At 51.0% G+C, this 18180-nt stretch overlaps 7 protein-coding genes across 7 annotated transcripts; 3 read left to right on the top strand and 4 right to left on the bottom strand.

Moving 5' to 3' along the window:
* Positions 1-285: 285 nt before the first annotated feature.
* P152DRAFT_484685 (acyl-CoA oxidase) lies at positions 286-2745 on the bottom strand (the record flags this gene model as incomplete). The annotated part of the gene is made up of 5 exons (XM_033682020.1): positions 286-910; positions 964-1045; positions 1101-2293; positions 2347-2488; positions 2536-2745. 5 exons carry the CDS (start codon positions 2743-2745, stop codon positions 477-479), a joined length of 2061 nt encoding a protein of 686 aa, XP_033531000.1. The 3' UTR covers positions 286-476.
* Positions 2746-3707: 962 nt separating this feature from the next.
* P152DRAFT_161910 (fatty-acyl-CoA synthase) lies at positions 3708-5753 on the top strand. Its single transcript, XM_033674025.1, has 4 exons — positions 3708-3891; positions 3943-5082; positions 5136-5217; positions 5263-5753. The coding sequence occupies exons 1-4, from the start codon at positions 3805-3807 to the stop codon at positions 5736-5738; spliced, it is 1785 nt and encodes a 594-aa protein (XP_033530999.1). The 5' UTR covers positions 3708-3804; the 3' UTR covers positions 5739-5753.
* On the bottom strand, positions 5436-8492 carry P152DRAFT_441903 (uncharacterized protein). The gene is made up of 2 exons (XM_033677721.1): positions 8235-8492; positions 5436-8185 (listed from the first exon to the last, which is right to left on the bottom strand). The coding sequence occupies exons 1-2, from the start codon at positions 8293-8295 to the stop codon at positions 5769-5771; spliced, it is 2478 nt and encodes an 825-aa protein (XP_033530998.1). The 5' UTR covers positions 8296-8492; the 3' UTR covers positions 5436-5768.
* Positions 8493-8862: 370 nt separating this feature from the next.
* P152DRAFT_422919 (COPII component protein) lies at positions 8863-12305 on the bottom strand. Its single transcript, XM_033677201.1, has 4 exons — positions 11637-12305; positions 9939-11585; positions 9313-9882; positions 8863-9223 (listed from the first exon to the last, which is right to left on the bottom strand). The coding sequence occupies exons 1-4, from the start codon at positions 12006-12008 to the stop codon at positions 9212-9214; spliced, it is 2601 nt and encodes an 866-aa protein (XP_033530997.1). The 5' UTR covers positions 12009-12305; the 3' UTR covers positions 8863-9211.
* Positions 12306-13134: 829 nt separating this feature from the next.
* On the top strand, positions 13135-14811 carry P152DRAFT_494637 (uncharacterized protein; the record flags this gene model as incomplete). Its single annotated transcript, XM_033682223.1, has 1 exon — positions 13135-14811. One exon carries the CDS (start codon positions 13135-13137, stop codon positions 14551-14553), a length of 1419 nt encoding a protein of 472 aa, XP_033530996.1. The 3' UTR covers positions 14554-14811.
* Positions 14709-15640, bottom strand: P152DRAFT_161745 (vesicle coat component). Its single transcript, XM_033674023.1, has 2 exons — positions 15164-15640; positions 14709-15108 (listed from the first exon to the last, which is right to left on the bottom strand). The coding sequence occupies exons 1-2, from the start codon at positions 15532-15534 to the stop codon at positions 14865-14867; spliced, it is 615 nt and encodes a 204-aa protein (XP_033530995.1). The 5' UTR covers positions 15535-15640; the 3' UTR covers positions 14709-14864.
* A 440-nt stretch (positions 15641-16080) lies between these two features.
* Positions 16081-18177, top strand: P152DRAFT_161770 (uncharacterized protein). The gene has a single exon (XM_033674024.1). The coding sequence runs from the start codon at positions 16204-16206 to the stop codon at positions 17992-17994; it is 1791 nt and encodes a 596-aa protein (XP_033530994.1). The 5' UTR covers positions 16081-16203; the 3' UTR covers positions 17995-18177.
* The last annotated feature ends 3 nt before the right edge of the window (positions 18178-18180 follow it).

Below are 18180 nucleotides of genomic sequence, written 5' to 3'. Positions count from 1 at the left end.
ATCAAAATGAGGCCTCAAGGTCAAGGTCCCGAGATCCAAGACGAGGCGGGAGATTCTCGGGCGGGTAGGAAAGGGACTAAGTCAGCCCGGAGTGGTTGGTTGGTACATGGTCAATGGTCAGCCAAGGCCTAATTAGCATTAAGCTCCACACTTCGCAGGCTCCGTTCCAATGGCGAATTCCCCCGCGTTTTCGCTTCGTATCCCTGTAGATTGTTGTGACAAAGGACATCTGACAGCAATAATACGGAGTATAGAGGCTTAGAGAACTTCAGTAATCAGTTGGACCGTCGCGATGCAGCGTGTTTTCACATTCTCATGCTCACCCGAGACAGGATTTCAGGCTCCAGTACAGAAGTCCGTCATACCGCCATATTGATTCGTACAGAGAAGAGCTGGAAAACCTCTTTGGAACATCTTTTAAACACGCTACCCTTACACGAAAATACTCTGGTTGGCTAGATCGCATACTTCGAAGTTTACAACTTCGCCAAAATATCCTTTCCCCCATCATTGCTGCCTTTGACAATCTCATCGCTTCTCCAATCAACATTGAACGTCACCCTGTTCAATGGGTTCTGTCGGTGTGCGCGGTCATAGAGGTCCTCGTATACCTTTCCATCGTACCTCCCCAGTGCACTGTCGAGGACGTAATCCGGAATGCTCCAAGCGTCGACAACCTTCACAGCATGGGGTCGGATCTGCAACATGAGTTGTTGAATGGTGTCAGGAAGCTGGTCCAGCGATCCAGAAGACGCCGCGTTGCAGGACTGGAAGGTCCTGGCATCGGCGTCCATCGTGGAGAGGGCGAAAAGTCGATACATGTCTCGCATGACCCTTTGAGCGGCTTGGGAAAGGGACGAGTGGACGAGCGCACGATGAAAGTTTGAGACCAGGAAGGATTCGGAATACGCTTGATGTGGTCAGTATGGTCTCTCTTCCACATCAATCTATCATCTGGCTTACCGTTGCTGAGTCGGTGTAATTGCACGAGAAGACTCGTCCAGCCCTTCTTTTGGACAACCCTTGCTTCATAAGCGCGATATGTCTGCAGCATATTAGTATTTAATACATGGATACCGTTAAGGAAGTGAGTTGCTGACCAAATCTGCTGCACGCCACTCGAACGCTTCCATCATGGCCTTGTCGATGTACTGTCCATTGATGACCAGCTCCTTGGGTTTGTATGTATTCCTCGTTTTCAAATATTGTTTGAAAAGTGCATCGGTGCCATCCTTGGCCGGTGCATCGGGCTTTGCCACGACGCTCTCCATCTTTTTGATCAGATATCGAGCAGTTTGCTGAGTGATCATCCAGTTGTCACCTTCAACCGTCGGTTTGGAAAGGTAGTCGTTATTGATGTTGATGAGACCGCTGCCGCCACCAAATCCGTGCCCTCCCAACGCTCTTCGACATGTTTCAATGCCGTTGGCTGCAATGGTGGTGCACAAACTCTTAAGTCCACTACTGACCCCATGTAATTCGGCCAATCCTGAGAAATCTCCCTTTTCAATGTTTGAACGCGTACTGGTATACATGTTGAACATGGCTTCCCCGGTGTAATGAAGCGCAAAAGTGGTCGCGACCAGAGGAAGGATCCGGATTTGCACCGTGGGGTAGTCTAGCACGGTCATCTCCGGTCCGGCTTGCTTGGAATCATCCCTATCATGGAATTGTCGCCGGATCGTAGAGTATCGCACCGCGATCGTCACTGCTCGAGCCAAGATGAGCCTTGCGTGCATGATGATCGTGGCGCGGACATTAGTTAGCGAGCCATATACCACGGCTTGGTGTCCGGTACGAGAGAACGCGCCCGTGTTTGGATCGACATGGGAGTATCGAGCCAACATGGCTGAATGAGGGACCCGGTGGTTATCTAGGAGCATATATCCATTATCCATGGACGTGTAACCATATTTGGGACCAATGTCGCCAACCACGATGCCGTCGAGAGGCAGATGAGTTTCCTTGTTGCGAATCTGGACGACGAACGGATGCGGCCCATGGGACACATAATTCCCGGTCGAATCGGGCAGCATGAGCTGGGCAACGATGATGGCATGCGTTGCCGTTCGGCCCATGGTCCCATTCCACCATTTGGAAGCGGTCAAAGTCGGCGAGTGAATAATGAATTCCTTCGTCGTTGGATCGTACTTGGCCTGACATTCCAGACCTCGTACGTTGCTTCCATGTCCTAGTTCAGTCTGAGCGTAGCAACCGATGATATCGTAATTGAGGATCTGGGGCATCCAATGAGCCTTCTGTTCCTCCGACCCTTGCTCTCGAACCGTGGTAACTAAGGAGCCGTGAGCATTCGCTCCGGAATAAAGGGGATCAACGGCAACGTACCAAACATGGAAAGGTGGAGGTGATACGGTGACATCTCGTCCACCAGGTATTCAGCCATGTCTGCGTCCTCCTTATTCCAGTCATGCTTGAGAGCCAATCTTCGAATCAGTTTCGCTCTTGCCAAGCCAAGGTGATATCGATCCTGCACTTGTCAGTTTATATTCATGTTCTACGGTCTACCGAACTAACCGGACGGGCCAAGTTTAGGAGGTTCTTCTTTGACATCAACGGTTCCTTTTCGACAATCTCAAGGATCCTTGCCTGTCGATTGAGGAAGTCATTTCTGGAAAGCAAGTGTTTCGATAACTCCTGAACAGACAAGGGACTGCCATTCCTTTCCGCCTCCAGAATCTGGGTTCCATCGTGTGCCGGCTTTAGGTTGTCCGTAAAGTCTGGCATCGTGACTGATATCTCAGCGATTAATATTATATATATCCCAAAAAGATGATCAAGCAAAGCTTTGATTAATCGGTATCAGTCCAGAATATAAAGACCACCATCCAATTTATCTGTCGAATTCCAGATGCGATCATGGCTTGCAAAATGAGCCCCGAGGTCTAAGATTTGGGGAGCCCGGCTACAACTGCACAGCTGTACCGGCGATTCTCGGGAGAAGAAAGAGCCTAAAGTTGGAGTCCAGGAAAATATAAGGCAAAATAGTGGATTCTACATGCTTAAACTTCACGATGCGACTTGGCCAGCGCGAGGGGCCGCAATCCAGACGTCAAGGGTTTCGTCAAGGAATCTTCATCAGGAATCGGGAATCGGGAATCGGGAGCCAGAAGTCGAGGTCTAGATGTTCTCGTGGCGTTCCGATATATGGATATTGAGTCTGGACTGCGCAACCACGCCAGGGACCGAGCAACTGTGCCACAAGTGGCACTTCTTTCAAATATGACTCTGGACGCAGGCCGATTGCCGAGCAGGACATGAGTGAGCAGATGTGATTTATTATTATTATTCCCTATCCCCAAACGACTGGTACCGTGGTTCCTCTGACGGCCATTTCAGCTACCGTATGGCGCATACAAGGCAATTTCCTGGAAACTGGATACGGTGGAGAGATCATGACTTGGTTGATAGATCGTCGTTCGCCATTCTCCGGCAATTCCTGACTCGCCTGGTGTGCCGAAGCCCGAAACTCTCATCCGTGAATATCTGGACGATTCTGGAGAGAAATTTAGTAAACAAACCCAATATCCATGCCGGGGGATACCGAACATATCCGGCGCCTCATGTAGTGGCCACAACCAACCCCACTTGAACCTCAAGCTCGGAAGCGACTCACCCAAGCCCGATCTCCAACTTGTGTCCGTTCCGACGAACATGTGGCGGTAGTACTTAGCAGGACATGGATAGAGGGCAATCCAGAGAAAACAATAGCCGAGTGGGTAAGCGTGATAAGGGCAATGGATAGAAAAGGCTTCAGGTCGCCGTGCCCTTTCGCCTTGCACTTGTATGATATGGAGAATTATCCATGATAGTATGGACGATCGCACGCAATTCGTCCCCCGCCATTCCGGACGGAATGTCCTCCCTTGCACAGTGAGTCCAAAGTCCCGCTCCATGTTGGTTGCAACTCCTGACGGATGACAGCCTTTGTTCAGTCGCCTTCTTCGGCTTGCTCATCGATCCTCGAAAGTCGCGATAAGAGATTGTCGAGCAAATGTTACACGGACACATGTTCAATTGCTCTCGGATGTCCTCGCCCTTCGCGAAACCTTGATCAATTCACTAGACCATCGAACTCGTGAGGCCCTCGACAATGGCGAAGATGTCTATATTGCGGTCCTGGCACTTGGAAGCTATGAATATGCCGTCGCGGTACTGGCGGTGCTGGCCGCAGGCGCAGCTGCGGTTCCCCTCACGACGGCGCTCCCAGTCGACGAGGCGGTATACTTTGTCAAGAAATCGGGCTCCGTCGCGATCTTAGCACATTCGAATGCCATGGAGCTTGGACAACGACTGGAAGCAAAGATCGTGCAAGAGGGCGACCCGAAATTCCAATGCATACCGATTCAACCGGCACTGTTCTCGACCACCATCGATCCCTTTGACATCCTCGTTTCGTCCGATCTGTATCTCGATGAAAATGGGCCCGGGATTGTGATTTTCACATCTGGTACGACCGGACCTCCCAAGGGCGCCGTCATGCGGAGGTCATATGTGTTTGACGGGGCGATCGCGGTCGCCGAACACTATGCGTTGACGGAGGCAGATGTCATGCTCCACGTTCTACCCGTACACCACGCCACGGGGGTGGGTATTACCTTCTTTCCCTTCCTCGTTTCCGGCTGCACCATTGAGTTCCGCAGCGGAAGTTTTGACGAAAAATGGTTGTGGGATCGATGGAGAGAAGGGGCTCGGGACCCCCAACGACGGCTCACCTTCTTCTCCGGCGTCCCAACGATATACATGAGGATGAGACGATACTATCAGCGAGTGCTCAGCAAACTGGCTCCTGCACATCTTGCCGAGTATGTTGCTGGGGCTAGACAGTTTCGTGCTTGTCTCTGCGGCACCTCTGCACTGCCGTATCCGATCAATCAGTTTTGGATGGAACTCATGCAGAAGAAAATTGTCCAACGATATGGGGCCACGGAATTCGGCGCTATCTTCAAGGTCCGATTAGGGTCCGCCGACGAAGTACCGGAAGGCTCTGTTGGCGAGAGGGTTCCTGGGATCGATATTAAACTCTCCGATGGAGATGAAGGTGAAGTTCTCGTTAAAAGTCCTGTGAGTGTCGATGATTGTGCATTGTTGGCAGAGACATTAATGCGATATCCTAGCACATGTTTTCCAAATACCTGGGTGATCCGGAAGCGACCGCGAAAGCGCATGACAAGGAAGGCTACTTTCGGACAGGAGACCGTGAGTTTGTGCACCAAAATCGAAGAAATTTGCTAATCTGTTTAGTTGCGAGACGCCAAGGGAAACATTATTTCATCATCGGCCGAGCATCAATGGATATTATAAAATCTGGCGGCTATAAAATCTCCGCTCTTGATATTGAGCGGGAAATCCTGGCCCTACCTTACGTATCCGAAATCATGGTTGTTGGAGTCGAAGATATAGAGTTCGGACAACGCGTTGCGGCCCTGATCGCGCTACAAGAGGAGGAAATTTCGGAAGAATTTTTGAAAACGCATGGTGACGGCAAGAAGGTGGAATTGACGATTGACAATTTGAGACGAGATTTAAGGGATCGGCTGGCAGGATATAAGATGCCGACATTACTTCGAATTGTTAAGGGCGATTTTCCAAAGACCGCATCAGGAAAGGTCTTGAAGAAGCTGCTCGGACCACGCTTCTTCCCTCCAAACTACCTCGAGACTCCTGAGGTGCAAGTGTGGAAATCATCGAAACCTCCAGATAACCTTGCCAAGTTATAGACGTGATGGATAGACAATACACCAACCAATTTACAGGCCCCCATGACTGGAGGTCTCTGTCAGAACCCGAATTCCCACCTGGGCCAACTTTCGAACGGCTTTCGAGTCTGGATCAGACTGGATAATGTCGCTTTTGATGACACTGGTCCGAATGAAGTGTTGCAGTCCTGTCACCATATCCGGCACCTCGAGGGCCTTGGAGAATAGATTCCGAACAGCGGCCGGTTGCTTCGACTCCGAGTGTGCTTTGCAAATTTCCAACAGGGCTGTGACGACCGTGATTTCGACAAAGGTCTTTGCTTTTGGGGAAAGCATCGCAAAGTCTACGTTCTTGAGCGTGGTGATGGGCTCGTCTCCTCGGCCGATCAAAGACCCATACATCTTGCCGAGGTTTACGAGTTCCCGCAGCGAGAGTGTTCCAGTCCCGTCTTCGTTGAGCTTGTCCTCTTCATCATCCGATCCCATACGCTTCAAGTAGTCCCAACAAATGAACTGGAAAGCTTTGCGGAACCGGTGTTCACCGCATAGTTTCCGAGCGATCAACGTATAATACTGGTTGTATGACTGTTCAGAGACAGCACATTGTACCACAATCCGAGGGATTTCCAGTTCCTGGGACTTTTTGAGCCGTAGCTTCAGGAGTCGGAAGTGGGCATCCTGATAGTCGGTCGCTGACATGATGGATTGGAAGATCGCTCGTCGAACATCGGTATTCATTCTCATTTGTTTTGCCAACTCTCGGAGATCGAAGGACAATTCCGTAACGTCCAACTCTGTGGCCATTGGTTCGATATCTTGCACGCCCTCGCCATCTGAAGGTCCCATCCCTTTCCAGCTTGCTCCAACAAGCCACCATTTTCCCTTCTTGTCTGCATTCCGAATGTCGTTCAGTCCAATCCGTAGCGGTTCGCTGGCCCTAATATTTTGTGATTTGAGCTCCGCAAGCGATCTCTTTATTTTCGTTAGATGCTCTGCTGCAATTGAGGCGCTCCCCAACCCGGTCTTCATGCGATTGTTTTTCAGATCACCTATGGTTTCGACCATAAACTTCGTCCGGACCGACATATTGGATTCTCCAACACGCGCGATTTGTCTATGCAGCTCCAGAACAATTTCTTTCAAGGATGATGGGTCCTCATGACGAAGTTGTGGCCCACAACTCTTGATTACCCTTAGGAGAAGTTCGGTATTGAGTTCTGACAAGTCTTTCAAGAAGATGCGAACAAAATCGTAAACGACGATCGATCCCACAACTTGAACCGAGTACAGGTGAGAAAGGAACGACATCAAATTTAGGGTTTGTTTGTCTGAGGCGTTACCCTTATCGTAGCAGGAGTCGAAGGCTACAACAATCCGCTCCACAAGTGTGGCGCCGAATTCCACACCCACTAAACGGTAGATCGCAGCCACGAAACCCGCATATAGGATTAGGTATGTCTCGTTGAGGGCAGTCCGATCTTGAATCGTAGAGAGGATTAAGTCAATTAACGTCGTCGTCACGACCTGCCTTGGATTTGAGGAATAGATCTCCTGAACGTCCCGAACAATGGGTAGGATATTTGACTCGGAAAGCCTGTTCAAGAGCCCTTTCAATTGCCTTGTGAGCTTTCCGGAGACCTCATTGTCCGAGGCTCCCATGCGCATTGAGGGTGGAATATATTTTCCGTTGGCAGATTCTGGTTGAACCGGAGGTTTGTATGGATTCTCCTTGACTCGTTTTGGAGGATTGTCGATAGCCATAGAGTCCTCATCAAATTCATTACTAGACCCGCTGAAACCGCCGAATTCTTCTGCTGAATCGTCCCACATCGTGCTATCCGCTGATGAAAATTTTCCAGGTGGCATCGCATCTTCATCTATGGGACCGGGAGAATCAGAATTGGTATCGCTCGTGTCTTCGATTCCAGAAGAATCATCCTGCTCAGAGTCTTGTCGCACTCTCTTGCTCTTGAGGTAGTCGCCGTACTCTGCTTTCCGTTTCCTCGTAGGTTGCGAATCTATGTCGGAATCTGAAAAGTCTCCCAGTAGATCACCAAGACCGTCGTCCTTGGGAAGATTCTTTTTCCGTCGAAGCCCAAGCTTCTTTTCAAGCGCCGCAATTTTAGCATCGTCGTCCTCAAGTTGAACACGAACTGCTTTTGGGACATGGACTCTATTGGGTTTCTCGGTGGTCTCATCCTTTTTAATCTCTGCGGTAACTTTTTGTTGGAGACCTTTCAGTTCGTGTTTTTGATCTGGGACTGACCGCTGGATCTCAGACGGTTGATCGGCCGAGATTTCATCTTCGTCAAAGGCATCTTCGTCCTCATCTACCCTCTTTCTTTGAGGAAAGCTCTGTTTTTTCGCTACTCGGACATTGCGTGACCCTTTGCTTCTGCGCTCCTCTTTACGCCGTCTCTTTCGATCTTGTACAGCATAACGTTTGCCTGACCCGTTTTGCGGTGCATCTGGTTCCATTAGACATGGCGAGAGTGCCTAGAAATGGAACATACGTACCATCTATTCGATCGAGGAGCACTTGAGGCAATTTCGGGCCCTGAAAATTTGACCCTCGCATCTTTGGCTGATCTGTCAAAGTTTAATGTTCTTGTGAGATTGCGTGGCGACGACTTTGGCAGAAAATTCGCGTTTCGTCAAATCGGATCACCAAGTTGCATGAATGGAGCAACCAAGTGAGAATTGGTCGAATCGTCGAATCGATCAATTATGAGACTTTTGAATGACCAGGATGTGGAATGGTCAACACTGTATGCTGTAAAATTCAAATATAATTTAGTATGGACAGTTCATGTTGAGTTTGTCGCGGGAACTGAATTCCGCGATAAGGCGTCAAGGCACCAATATTCCTCTAATATTGAACCGACTAGACTGAACGAAGATTCAACGTTTGAAAGAAAATAAGCTGTTCTAAAAGGTTTAGAATAAAATAGAGGGGCTGTTATTGAAGCTATGCCTTCTACATGACTGCGAAAGTTGTACGATGGCGAGCGTTTGCCCATTCCCTATTACCTCTTGTACCGTTCCCCTTGTCGCTATCTCGTCCTCTACAACCGCATCTACTCATCTTCGCCGACTTCGTCCTATTCGTCGGTAGAAACCACAGCAGGAGTGACCTCGTGAGAGTATCAGCCGAGGAGAGAGTGCCATATGTGCACGCGGAGAGTTAATGACGACTTCGTTACAGCGATGTTTCCTGTGCTATCCATCATGAACGTCGTGGTTCAAGGGCTCGAGATGCGCGAAAGTTTGATGTGTGAGTGCCGACTCGTTCATATCAAAGGGGAAGCGAAAGTAGTTGTGATCACGCACTGAGATTGCAAGTGGTCGATATCACGGTTGAAGGTGGGAGCAGTCAATGAAAGACCAACGAGGAGTATGGCATTTCACTATTCATGTCCATAGTATACCGTCGGTTTATGAACCATAATACTCATCGAGATTCACTTGAAAACGCTACGATACAATCAAACGCATCATTGGACAACCTAGACAATGTTAGTCTCAGGGAATTCAATGGGCATCACCAGTCTCGCCAAAGAGACGATTCAAAGGCTTTCGCCGGGGGATCGCTTACTTTCTCCCTCAACAGCCCCATCCATTGCATCAAGCTGACACCCTGATCTGCACGATCTTCCACTAGGAGAGTCTGAGCCCACAGCTTGAGGCTCGGCTCCCCATCTTCGCGAACCACATACAGTGGAGGGACCACAATGCTCCCAACTCCTTTTGAGCGGGCATCAGCGCTCTTCTCGACGACCGCTCGTACTCGTTCATTGAATTCGTTCTCGAGCACCGGCAGTTGAGTCTTGCCTTGCTTCAACTGGGTCTTGTCTTCCAGTCCGAAAACATCGTCAATGAGCGCAGGGACCGCTTGCGACCCCACCCAGAGGAATTGAGTTTGCCCATCGTCGATCAAATAGAGTCCATAATTAGCCAACCGCTCAGACGAGAGATTGACCGGCGGAGGTAGCACCATCTCCCCGGAGTCAGGATCGGGAGTGCCGGCATTATCCGGCATATCATGCAGTGAGTACATTCGGGGATAGATGTGCTGCAACATGAGAGGAATTGGGAGGGTCGAGAGTAGACAGAGAGCAGCAGACCGCAAATCGGAGGGGATCTGTGCGGATTTTCGAAGACCAACCTATTCGACTGCTGTAAGTATGACGGTCGAGCGCTCGGAAAGCAGGACAGACTCACATTCTTCATCAGTCCCAAAAAGAGGACCGGCAGGGCTCGTAAATTGGCTGGCAACTGGAGTCCGCCTCCACCCATGTTCCCTCCTGCCAACTCTTTCCGGTACGTCTGGAGGATTTCCACAACCTTTGCTTGAAGAGCGTCTCGGGCGTTCTCAGTGCCACTGCTGAGCGCTCTCTCCACTGCTTTGTGGCTGAAATACGCGGTGATGGCGGATTGATCTGCGCTCGCGTAAACTGCCGACAGATTCTCTGTAGTAGGCAGAGCGAGCGTCAAGACGCGGATGCGGCGCTCTCCGTTGCATGTAGTATGGAGCACTGCTGCCTGCAAGCAGACGTATGGCTTATTTATGGTCTCGTCAATAGCGACTTCTACAACGTATGCTTGGTCGCGTGGGAACGCAGGGAACGCGCACAGATCGGAGGAGCGATTGAAGAAGTTGCCGTAGAAGTAGCTCATCCGCAGGCCGGTGGTGGCACGGACGCGAAGAACGGCTTCTAGCCCGATTTCTGACGATAGGTAATCGGAAAACTCCCGTGCAAACTTGATCGCATCTTCCGGTCGAGCTGCATTCCACCCAGGGTAGAAGTACGTTTGGCCACCGGTATATCGAGGGAGATTCGACAACGTTGCGACATCCTGGTATTGCGCAGAGAAGAGGAACATGTCAATGGACACCTGAACCTTGGAGCATTCGACCGCAAAACTCTTGTAGAAGCTGTTTGCCGTCTGAAGCAACGAACCTTCTTTGGAGGTCCCGAGAAGCTTCTTGTCCTCACGCATCTCTAATTTGCCGTAGCCAATGTTCGGTAGACTCGAGGTCAAGACCACGATCTTGCCTCCCGTGTTGGAGATCAGCCTGTGGCCTGCTCGCAATGCAGAGCCCATCGCACTATAGCCATTCTGCGTTTCCTGGAACATGGACTGAAGTTTCTCGAGGAATTTCTCGATATTGCCCCGACATTCGGAAAGGTTGGTGACGAGATCTTCAGGGGTGGGGAGGAAAGGCTCGTCCAGATCACTGACCACAAGCATCCGAGGCTCCCCGTTCTCGGCATCATCGCGAGGGATCGAGAAGTAATGAAGACTGGAGTCAACGGCGATGAACCCAACTTTCGTTCGACGGTCGGCATTCGGTATCCGATCCAAGCTCTCCAAGATACACCGAGCGCTGGTTGCCAGCAGTCCGTTCGTAACCGCCGCATAACTCACGTCGAACAAGAACAGGTACACCAACGGCTGAGGAGCTCGAACCATATATTCCTGAGGCGCAACAAACTCGACCACGGAGTAGTTGAGTTCCGGACGCTGCCAACGATCCACGGCTTTCTGTTGCGTTGCATCCCAATCGAATGCTTGAGGGACGTCATTTGTAAGGTTGCACATGTTACACCTCCACCGATGGCCTTGGTCCAAGAAAGTGACGAAAGAGTTGATGTATGTACGGCACCGACGGCAGCGGGAGATGACCTGATCTGGCACAATCGGGACCGGATCCTCGGCGTCATGAAGAGAGGTATAAGGCTGTATCACCAACGCAAATGGCAACTTCGATTTCTTGAGCAGCGAGCTATTCGTGGGTACTGTGTTGAGCGTCGAGCGAACATACTTGGGCGGGCAGTTGGCAAAAAGTGACGGAGTGACACTTGTCTATGGATATATTAGGATCCGAACCACGCATCAAGCCTGAGGAAGACTCACATTGGGAGGAAGATTGATCGGGGGTGGAGGAAGGTCCAGCTCATGAACGCTAAATGGAGTCTGGAGTAGGTCGGACGGGTATAGTTGATTCATCAACCCTTGAGGCTGGGGAGCTTGCATCTGAGGAGCCATTTGAGGTGGAGGAACAGGTTGTGGACCCAGGTTCATTTGAGACATTTGGGCCGATAGAGGCTCTTGCGGCGCAGGATATCCTACACCCGCTTGTCCTACACCCGCTTGAGGAGCGAGCGGTGCTTGCGCCAGAGGGGGTTGTTGCCCAGCGGCGTTGGCTCCAAACTCGTAGGCCTGCTGAGCATATGCCCTCTTCTTCTTGTGGCCGGCGGCCGACGCCGCCTGAGGATCATATTCCATACTGAACGTACGGTATGAGCGGTTTATGGCGTGGTTATCGGAGAAGAAGTGGTCAAAAGCGAATTGAGGGCCGTAGGAACGACGGTGGAATTGGGGGGTGGTTTGGTGGCTTTGACCGGGTGCGTTGTTATGACGGAGATGCGATTGCGGAAAATTCGTAGGGCTGTAAACTCTTACAGTAGGTGGGATGTGAGTTACACAGGCTCCAACAGGGCAATGGTCGAGATAAGAGATGGCCTCTGGCCACGAATTCAAGGTGCGGCGGATATGGATATTTTGATGCCAGGTTGCAGGCGGAGGATGTTGACCGCGGCGTCAGAGCTATGGAGCTGGGGCTTGTACTTGCCGATGTTGGTCGGGGGGGGGGCGGGGTGGGGCGGAATGCCAAGTATATAGCGTACCACCAAGTCCGGCCCGACGTCCGCTCCACTCCAGTCCTTACGAGGCAAGACAACTGAAGTTGTTAACTGGGACATATCACCATCCAGAAAATCATTTTTCCTCGGCCTAGAGTCCCTTAATCACCTAGGTATGGTAATATGAGCTCTCGATATTGAAACGCCAATCTAGTTGTTCCATAACACGAAGACACATCCGCACAGGTCCTAGCCAGTGAAAGGAGAGTCAACTACATCCACTGAATTATGGTAATTGTGGCCTAGAATCTTTTGGTTCACGCCGAACGCTCAGGCAGATCGTCACGAGACTGTGGAATGGTTTGCTTGTAGCCTTACCTACCACCGACGGCTTGGAATGCATTGCTCTCCCCTTCGGGGTGCGATGTCCCAAAAATGAACACAGTAGTTCGTCTGTCCACCCCCTTATACTTCGTACCGCAATATGTTTACATCGAATCACCTTGATCCTGTTCAAAACAACAGCCAGTTAACCCCTATGACTGCAAATCTCCGGTTTCAACGACAGTATACTACCCTTCCCATCACATAAATGATGTGGTTACGGGAAGTGCTCGGTTAAGACGTGACTGTATGTTGCAGACAACGTTATAAATCCCATGGGGGGCCATGAGTAGATTGTTGCAAGCTCTTGTCGACTTACGAGCTTGGATGACAGAAGAACCAGCCTAGTAAGTCAACAGTACGCTCTCCATCGGGCCAATGTAGCGATGTGCAAAGAACTCAAGTCAAAGTTTACCGGCTGCGATTGCAAACCGGCCTCAGAAGTGGAACAATGCGGACGTGTAGAATGGTCAGGAGCCGAATGCGAACTGTTGGATGATCCTATTGTGATTGAAGATGACGGAAAATGCTTCGATTGTCAAGAGATGGACAGGCAGAATGCCCTCAACGCGGAACAGGAAGAGGGGGAGCGGGTCCTCGAGCTATCACGACTACAATTGGAGGAGGATAACAAGCGTCGTGCTGCTCGCAATACTGGTCAGCTCTCAGACGACGACGACGAGCTGCAAGTGGTCCTCAAGGCATCGGAAGAAGAGTCCCGGAATCCTGGAGAACCTCGCGATGAATTTGATGATGATGAACTCCATGCCGCCATTCAGGCGTCAATGGAAGAGACTCAAAAAGCTCTCACTGACTCGGACGACGAGGAACTAGCCCAGATTATGAAGTTGAGTATGGAAGAGACCCAAAAGCCTCATAATGACTCGGACGGCGAGGATCTCGCCCAGATTATCAAGCTGAGTATGGAATCGACTGCCGAGGACGAAGAAAGACGGAAACAGGCTCAGGCAAGTGTCGGAAAATACCGACTCCATATGAAATACCACGGCTGTGGGTGTGAGGCCGACGTGGGAGAGACGGACATCGAGCACGACCGCGAAGCAGAGGGATTGCCATATCTTGTCGAGGATATCGATGGACAGTGTCCCAACTGCGGCGGCGAGTCGAGCACTGCGGTTCAATTGCCCGCCGAGGGCAGGCTCCCTGGATACTCAGAACCCGACGTTCCTGCATATTCTACTGCCGAACCGAGGTGTGATGGCCTGCTGAGTGATGTCAGAGACGATGACTGGCGGTTTGGCAATGGTCCGGCGAGGGATCAGGAGACGTCCTATGGCAGCGATCACGGAATTGAGGATGTTTTTGACAGTATGATTCGTAGCCAGCCGCCCGTGCCGATTTCGACCGAGCCGTCGGCACGGACCGTTCATGATGATCCAGGAGGCGACCTGCAGCAAAACCGTAAAAATCTCCAAGACCCTACAATATGGCACCCCGACCACCCGGAGGAGCTGGTTGACCGTCCGTTGGTGATCATCCCCGATGAGGACGATGAAGAAGGTTACATGGAAGGAGGTAACAAAGAAGAGTATCGCAAAGAACAAATGCTAGTTGACAATAGCGGCGCAAAACGAGGTGAAATTGCTGACCGTGAGTCTAGGCTTCGGAAGTTACAAATGAAAGTGCACGAAGTGTATGGAAAGCATCCCGACCAACCGGATGAAGATGAGAATGACCTTCCTCCTCCCGGCTATGCGACATATATCGACCTCAACCAGTGTTTGGAGCAGGCAAAGAATGAGCTAGGTATTATTGAGGAAGATGGCGAGGAGAAATACTACTGATGGTGGTGGCCAGCCATCCGTTGGACGCATGGGATGGGAGGGATAGGAAAACCTGACGCATGATCCTGCAATGGCAGTCTGACCATTCGGGAATTCAGTGAAGCACTTGCTAATGGATTAGCACTGATGTACCTTCTGACACATTGAATGACCTTCGTTTCAAGTTGGAGTGCCGCAGCCTATGGCCTTTCCCATCTATAGTCAACTGCTCCTGAGATGGTACATTGCATCGCCTGCATGTTGACTTTGCAACCAATATCCCACCCATAACCCCACATACGCCAGTGAACCGTACGCCCACCGAAAATCACTCAAAATCCTTGTCGTAGCCGTTCTTGTCCCTTCATCTTGAGGAAATCCCATGCGTTGAGTAGTCCTTGTTCCGATAGATCGATATTGCTCGCAGCAGCGGCGTCGTGCACAGGCGGTCGGCTCACTCTTGAGGCCACCACCGTAGCATCCGTCTCCAGAACAATTCCGTCGTCCACAATCTCGTCGATGGCTAACGACACCAAATCATAATTCTCGACTATCGACCGCTTGTCCACCGACCCCCTGTTGACCATGATCAGCGCAAGTTCCGATGCGAAGCAGAACCGGAAAGACTAACTTGAGAAGGGTATACAGTGCCTCTCTTAAGCACGCGATGACGTGGTAAAGGAGGATCTCGTTCTCCTCGGCGGGACCGACCACGTAGAGCATCACATCATTTTCCATCTTGAACACCACCACTCGATTATCGTATAGAATCACATCGCTGGTCTGTTTCGCGGTCTTCTCCAGGAGACCCTTCTCGAACGCCTTTTGATCCTTCGTGTTGGGATACGGGTTTGCCCCGGGAAAATCGGTCGAGTTGGACGAAAGGCCAGCTGGCGGGTGGGGAGCGGAGTAGTACTTCGCAAGCAGTCTGCCGGAGTCTTTGTCGTCTGCCGACATGACCAAGATGGCATTGACGGAGAAGAGGGTCATGTTTGGAGCCATCTTGTCAATCGGGTGGGAGACGAATCGAAGATGCGTGTGGGGGATTATTCGAAGGTCAGAATGTATTATTCGCAGCTTGGATGTTTAGCAATGTTAATGTCCAAGGATGAAGTTCAGACGTCGGTAAATCTTCCTTCCGACGACAACATCCCAGAGTGAACTATCTCGTTCAACGCGACGGCATCTACAGATCAAGCAATGCAATTAAGGCACTCTGCAATACTCGCTAGAATTGCTTCTCGGGCAATATCATACTCAGAAATCCCACTCTGTACCACGTCGTTGCCGAAATTCACACGTGCGGCTTCAACGCGCGCCCGACAGCATGCAAGACCTCAAAAAGACAATCGATCTCACGTCCCTCGCGGCCGGAAACCGAACGTTGAGAATCCGCCCCGGCTGAATCGTGAAAGCGAGGTATAGTATATTACCTACCGATCGAATCGTCGTGCTCACATTGTTTCACAGGAACTTGATGCCGACATCAGTTCGTTCGATTCGATCCCAATCGCAGTCCTTCAGAAGTACTTCCTCGAGTCGATTAAGGCGAAAACTCTGGATGAGACTCTCCTGTTTGCTATTTCGAAATCGCTTCGATATAGAAAGGGCTCTGATGATACCGCCCGACAGGATGCTAGCGGCAGTCCGAAACTTCTGCTGGCGAAAACCATGGTTTCGCACATCAAGCAAACCAAGACGCCTCCCTGGCCCCAGTCATACCATCATCTACTGATGACATTCAAGGAATTGAATGCACCGCAGGAAGGATGGGACTTCTTCCGCTGGCTAACGCGACAGGGTGTGGAATACACCTCTCCCGAAGTGTACGGTGCTGGCATCGAGCTGGTGTCTGCTCTGAGCGGCACCGAGAACGATGCAATTCGGACGACAATTGCCGAACTGCTGGACTCCGCCATTGAACGATTCCCCGACGGTTTCGTGAAATATCATTTTCAGCCCAACGCCCTCTTAACGGATCGATCGGCTATCGCGAAGCAGGACCAAGAGTCCCTTCTTCTCCTCGCACGCGCGACACGATGCCTTCTTCACCATGGACTCATTCAAGACGGTTATCTAGGCCTTGATACGTCGCTTCGGCTATGCCCCACGTCGACCCCATTGATCGTCGTCAGTGAAATCATCAACCGAAGGAACGTGGTCGAGGCATATAAGGTCCTGATGCTGAGATATCGCAACGGCACGGGATTGCGGCACACTTCTCCCACTCCCCTCATCTCGAAAATCAATGGCATCCTCCGCACGGATGACCGTTTGCGAGAACTCCCGGCGGAACTACGAGTGGATCTCATCATCGCATGCGTGTCGTTGGCTCGTGCTTGCCTTGCCTCAGGGGGCTCGTTCAATGCGCAAATGTGCAGCTCCGTGATCAAGTCATTATCCTACATAGTCGGGTTTGAGGGCGCGGATGACGCTCTTGAGAACAGCATCTTCCCTCTAGCACAGAGGATGGTGTTTCATTACCTGGAACATGAACTCCCATCCAAGCGGTCGGTGACTCCGATCAATGCCTTACTGACTATGGCTGCAAGGATGGAAAACAAGAACCCCTTCGCCCAGCTTTGCAACTGGCTCCAGGATTCCGGAGTGGACGCCGATAGTTCTACGTATATGATCATGATGAGTCATGCAGTGGGGCAACAGAATCTGAATGCTTTCCAGCTTGCCTGGGAAGGATTACGCGATATCAGTGAGCGATCTGGTAAGCCGCTGTTGCAACGTCACTGGGTTTGGTTTGTGTCCAAGCGTTCTTCGTTCGGGAGCGAGGGGCGCGAATTCGTGGCATCGCAATTCCAGGAAAACAGATCCACTATCCCAGACCAGGGACAAATACAACGTATCTTGAATTCAACAGAAGATCACTCGACAATAGACTCGGATATCGGTGCTCCCGGAGATGGTTCCCCTTTAACGTCTGTGCAGGAAAGCCAAGGACAGACTTCGACGGCCGAGGTTCTGGTCCGGTTGAACGGACACGCCGACCAACTTCTCACGGAGATGGTCAATCCCGTCCGCGGCAATTTTGCGGATCACAGCTTCCCAATGTCGATTTCTCCGCGCCTGGAGCCACCCATATGCTCCGATGACGATCTAAGGATCATCTATGACCGACTTACGTCCGTACCAAAGACGGCAGGGAGTTGGGTAGCGGAGAACAAGGAACCGTCGCTTCATAGGAACGGTTACACCATCGAGAATCTTCGTTTCCAGAATTGGAAAACACTAACGGAGCTACTACGGTTCTCAAGCATCTTCCCAAAGCAAAGCGGCCCGGAAGACACCCCTGATGGCTCACTCAGAGCAATCACCGAAACTCTGCGCCAACTCGAGAGCTCTCTGCCCACAGATCAAGAAATCCAGAAACCAGCCAGCCGATTGGACGGCTTGCAGGCGAGAATCGAGCAATGGAGAGACATCTCACAAGAAGAGCTGGAGGACTAATGATTAAAACATATTGTCTGGAATAAAATAGCGGTATATCGCATCTGCTCTTCTTACAATAAATATCGAACTAAATTCGCGCATGTCACGCACGCGACACATCGTCTCGTGCCAACGACATTGAATATTCACACAGTCAGACCGGCTGTGCCTCCCCGAGGATTCCCTCACTTTTAAGACACCCGA

Source organism: Eremomyces bilateralis (genome assembly GCF_010015585.1).
Source record: "Eremomyces bilateralis CBS 781.70 unplaced genomic scaffold P152scaffold_25, whole genome shotgun sequence".
NCBI lineage: Eukaryota > Fungi > Ascomycota > Dothideomycetes > Eremomycetales > Eremomycetaceae > Eremomyces > Eremomyces bilateralis.
Note: the sequence above shows the minus strand (reverse complement) of the source record. Positions and strands in the feature narration are given on the sequence as shown.

Coding starts and splice junctions, on each gene's coding strand:
- P152DRAFT_161745 (XM_033674023.1), bottom strand. CDS start 15,534: ATGGCTCCAAACATGACCCTCTTCTCCGTCAATGCCATCTTGGTCATG. Junction 15,109..15,163: donor GCACTGTATACCCTTCTCAA/GTTAGTCTTTCC, acceptor CATGGTCAACAG/GGGGTCGGTGGACAAGCGGT.
- P152DRAFT_422919 (XM_033677201.1), bottom strand. CDS start 12,008: ATGGAATATGATCCTCAGGCGGCGTCGGCCGCCGGCCACAAGAAGAAG. Junction 11,586..11,636: donor CGATCAATCTTCCTCCCAAT/GTGAGTCTTCCT, acceptor ATATATCCATAG/ACAAGTGTCACTCCGTCACT. Junction 9,883..9,938: donor TTTTGGGACTGATGAAGAAT/GTGAGTCTGTCC, acceptor GCAGTCGAATAG/GTTGGTCTTCGAAAATCCGC.
- P152DRAFT_161910 (XM_033674025.1), top strand. CDS start 3,805: ATGATATGGAGAATTATCCATGATAGTATGGACGATCGCACGCAATTC. Junction 3,892..3,942: donor GGAATGTCCTCCCTTGCACA/GTGAGTCCAAAG, acceptor GACGGATGACAG/CCTTTGTTCAGTCGCCTTCT. Junction 5,083..5,135: donor AAGTTCTCGTTAAAAGTCCT/GTGAGTGTCGAT, acceptor GCGATATCCTAG/CACATGTTTTCCAAATACCT.
- P152DRAFT_441903 (XM_033677721.1), bottom strand. CDS start 8,295: ATGCGAGGGTCAAATTTTCAGGGCCCGAAATTGCCTCAAGTGCTCCTC. Junction 8,186..8,234: donor GCTCCTCGATCGAATAGATG/GTACGTATGTTC, acceptor TAATGGAACCAG/ATGCACCGCAAAACGGGTCA.
- P152DRAFT_161770 (XM_033674024.1), top strand. CDS start 16,204: ATGGTTTCGCACATCAAGCAAACCAAGACGCCTCCCTGGCCCCAGTCA.